General features: G+C 38.3%; 1 protein-coding gene across 2 annotated transcripts in view; it reads right to left on the bottom strand.

The window, feature by feature from the left end:
• Window positions 1-3,979, bottom strand: part of LOC111225369 (cytosolic 5'-nucleotidase 1A-like) — a 24,219-nt gene extending 20,240 nt beyond the window's left edge. The window contains exons 1-5 of one of the 2 annotated variants that reach the window (XM_022750190.1): window positions 3,851-3,979; window positions 2,300-2,410; window positions 1,894-2,011; window positions 367-495; window positions 150-197 (exon numbers count right to left, since the gene is read on the bottom strand). In XM_022750190.1, the coding sequence (XP_022605911.1) occupies window positions 150-197; window positions 367-495; window positions 1,894-2,011; window positions 2,300-2,410; window positions 3,851-3,901 (457 nt within the window). In that variant the 5' untranslated portion in view covers window positions 3,902-3,979. The remainder of the gene's footprint in view (window positions 1-149; window positions 198-366; window positions 496-1,893; window positions 2,012-2,299; window positions 2,411-3,850) is intronic. The other variant, XM_022750191.1, reaches the window with a different exon arrangement.
• Between the last annotated feature and the right edge of the window lie 346 nt (window positions 3,980-4,325).

Genomic DNA, 4,325 nt, shown 5'->3' with positions numbered 1-4,325 from the left:
CTTCGGATTAACTGTGAGTGAACCAAGTTCTCTTCAGAATCAGCAGCTACGACACAAGGCCAGCTGGTTTTCCAAGCAACAGGAGTTGTAGCAGAGTTAGCATGGAAGAGCTAACTCTGTGAGGAGAACAAAGGAGATAACTGCAAGNGGCACGTCTGTGATTTTTTCAGGGGTGTCCATGACAGCAGCTGCAATGCCTGGTGCAGGGACATTAATTCACATGAATAGACAGGGTCATGTACAACTACACTATACAGAATGAATTTAATTGTTCAAGGTATCAGTGTTGAAGGTGTAGAACATGTTAAAAAAAAAATCCATGACAGGCAGGTTCTCTCATTTGTTTACCACTCTATTTACACTTACCCGCTTTTATCACATCTGGAACCTTCAGCTCACTTGGAGCAGACAGGTATACATGGGTATTGTTTCGCTGTAATTCACCTATGAGATCCTCTTCCCTCACTAACAAGGGAGTAATTATGTCCTCCAGATCTGCAAACAAGAAAGAATGAGAAGCCCAATGAACAATCATTTGCCCAAATAATGTTCTGAGCAGATACTATTAATTTCCAGATGCATTATTTCATGCTTGCATTACAGGTACATATGAGAGACACGCCGTTTATTTCACAGTACTGTTGATTAATTATAATATATAGACACATAAAAATTTACATTTTTGAGATCTTGTGGGACATACATGTAAGAAAAGCTGAGTTTGTGGATAATATAGGAGCTGACAGCTGGGTGTGTTTTTCAATAAAAGGTTTCATCTCAGAAGTAAAAGTAATCACTCAAGGATATTTTTATGATTTTTATTCTGATCCTCATAGTCTAATTATTTCTACATGAACCTTCCTCTAGATAAATTCCATACACATGTAGCAGATTCTCCCCTCTCACTGCCCACAATGGATTCAAATCATCTGCTTCCTGATGCTTGGCAGTGCCATTCAGCACTGTATCTAGGCGGGTGACTCTGCAATTTGTTCCTACCTCTTCCTGGAGCTCACTCGCACCATGAAAGCTGTCAGATACAATCCAAAACAAAATCCTTGAAATGTTTGGTCATACCCTAAAGCGAGAAATCATCTCCGAAACTCGCCGATGTTCCTTCTTTGGACTCGGAGCAGATGGAACTACAGACATTACTGCATGTAGGGAATTCTCTTGCTGTTTACAGTTGGATTCAAACTTAACAGGACAGAGCATGTCTGGATTTTACAATGCATGTGACTCATCAGCAGAAACACTGTTTTCATGCATCAAGGACATTTTTCTCTGTGTAATCTTACCACTGGAATGTATTCAAGGATATTGTTTAAACGGTGCGTCCAATATGTCTGAGCGTTTAAATGGTGTTCAAGTGACACTGAAAGCAGAGTGTCCAGAATCCCTTTATGTACGTTGCAACCACGTATTGGACCTCGTTCTATAGGAGGTAGCTAGGGAAGTGAGACTCAGACATGATGAATTGAACACATTGAAAATTGTTTGTTTTTTTGCTGCTCCTTCAACATCCTTTGCCCAATCTTTATGTAGTTATTGTATAGATCTTTGATTTGCAAAGACATTCAACCATAACAGCCGAAACTGGCGGCAAAGGTGCCAAACAACAAATCAAGTCATGTCGCAGCAGTAGTAGTTGTAGTGTGTAGTTGGATTTTGTCATGTGTAGAATAACTTCCTGGGGGTGAAATACCCCTAGGTGGCATTGTCGACAAGCAAATATACCCAACTCATCCCTGCCACACATACATAACAGTTCAAATAAGTAAATAAAATTACTTATTTAAATGATCATTTAAATAAATGGGTTGCTTATCGATATGTACCTGAATGCATGATAAAGATGCTGATAAAAATTGTTTTGGTGTATCAATTACTCACTGTAGTCGTTGATGATTCTGTTTGTCAAGTCTGGGTTGTCATGGATGAGCACGACCTTAAAGAGCTCCTCAGTCTCAGGGTAACGCATCTTAATTTTAGCATTCGCTGCCTTCAGAGCCTGAACACAACAAAATTCATGACATTAGAAAACACAATTGACTGAATAACTGCATTGAAAAGGAAAGCGTGTGTGTGTGTGTGTGTGTGTATGTGTGTGTGTGTGTGTGTGTGTGTGTGTGTTAAACTGTATATTCTCAATTCTCAGAACACAATCAATAAGACTTCTTACTAAATTACTACTTGCTATTGATCTATGCATCTGTGCATGTGTGTGTAGTTACTTGTGTAACTACACGTGTGCTTGCTTATTCCTGTGTATGTTCCTCAGTTATTTTCCATGTCAGACCTTGACAAAGGAGAAGGCAGGTCCAGGGCTCATTGAGCTGCTGCTCCGCTTCTTCTTCTTGAAGAGGATTTCTGATGACATCACAATGGTGATCGGAGTCTCTGGATCCTGCTGGAGCATCAGAAGAAACCAATGTTTGACATCTTAACAATAATCCCACTTTGAAGTGACTACCATTATTTTTAACAACATTTTGACTTATTCCAAACAGTGTTTGTGTTTTTGATTTAATTGGGTTATTCTTCATGCATATTTTTGAATTATTCTGATCATAAATTGTGAAAATGAAACTTTGTGGCAAATTATTCAAAAGTATGGTAAGTGTTACTCTTTTGCTCTATATACAGTATATGTTATATTTTTTTCACTGGTCTCATTAGGTGACTGACAGAGATGAAACTTTTTTTTATGCCTTACCTGTTACCTTGTTATAGATCAATCTTAAGCCTGTAAACTCACCTTTTATTACTGCAATAAGTTTTTTATTATTTTATTATCTCAATCGGTTGAACGCACAGCACCTCCTTTGCAGTCACCTTACACAAAGCCTAACGTTACTCCCTGAGTGTCACTTTTTATCTTCCTGCTACCTCCTGCTTCCACTTTGGACTCTACTCTCCTCCTGCTCACTGTGCTCCTCGGCTTCCCTGCCACACTCCTGCATCTCCTCCTGCTCCTCTGTCTTCACCGCACCTCTCTTCTTACATGTTTGATGTTGCTGTCTGTCCATTTTGGACGCCTCCCTCCAGAGAGGACAGAGAGGGAGGAGTGGGGCCAGCACAGGAGGAGGTGTGAATGGGTCAGTCTGGTGTCATACGTAAAAATTAACCAATGAGCCGCTGTGTTGTTTTTTGTTTTGTTTTTTTAATAAATATTAAAAATTCTAATCATATTGATTATTAATTAATGTGAACACTATTAGTTTTAATCAAATTGGCTTTAAATTAATCAAATCACTTGACAAGTTATCACTCCATTTTTCATCTCACATCTATTTTCATCACCTCCATTTTAATCAATTAATTTTTGTTACTTCCACTCTTTAGTTTTTGTTGACTCAAACAAAAAAAATTACTTTGAATTCTAAAATTTGACAAAAGTAATATGTATTACATATAAACCTTAACCCATCAATAATCAATAATTATTACACACACAAAAACACACACATTTCCTTGTTCTGTTCTTTTACCTTTTGTACATTCAATAATTTAGTTAAAATTTAAATTTAAATTAATCAAGTATAAAAACACATTTAAATAATATGAATGTTAAGTATCATTAAACATGGTAAAATGGGGGTGTCGAGTGGCGCAGTGGGTTGAACAGGCGCTCCATATGTAGAGGCTACAGTCCTCGCTGCAGCAGGCCCCGGCTCGAATCCCGCATCGGACAGCCCTTTACTGCATGTCATTCCCCCTCTCTCTGCCTCCCCATTTCCTGTCTCTCTCTACTATCCTGTCCAATAAAGGCACAAAAGCCCAAAAAATATACTAAAAAAAAACATGGTAAAAGGACAAAACTAAATTGTGTTGTGTAAGACGAACTCACTTGTTTTGCTTCCATCATAGCATTTCCTTCACTGCTGCCACTTCTTTCCATGTTCTTTCCAGGGCTGGTCAAATACTGATAGTTTTTACAACTCACCTATTCACCTCACTCCCAGGAGTCCCAGTGGGTCTCCTGATTGCTCTTTTATACTCTCTCCTCTCTCTATCTTTCTCAGTCGTATTACTGGCTGCAATTAATGTAATACTGGTTGATCAAGTTTGAATCTATAATCCCATTGTAAGCAATGAGTTTTGCAACTGAAATTGTTGTGTAACCTGATGTAATGAACCAGTGATGATGATGGCATTAAGTACATTAACAAGCCAATCCCCTGATACTTGTAAAGCAAGTCCTCAAGATGAGAGATGTACCAATGCCATCTTTACCCCCATCAGACTGAATATGTGGAAAATAATGAACTCCTACGTTTTAACCCAAAGGAAAGGTCATAATGGTTATAAATTCATCTAATACA

This window comes from Seriola dumerili, unplaced genomic scaffold (genome assembly GCF_002260705.1).
Source record: "Seriola dumerili isolate Sdu_G_001 unplaced genomic scaffold, Sdu_1.0 BDQW01000149.1, whole genome shotgun sequence".
Classification (NCBI taxonomy): domain Eukaryota; kingdom Metazoa; phylum Chordata; class Actinopteri; order Carangiformes; family Carangidae; genus Seriola; species Seriola dumerili.
Note: the sequence above shows the minus strand (reverse complement) of the source record. Positions and strands in the feature narration are given on the sequence as shown.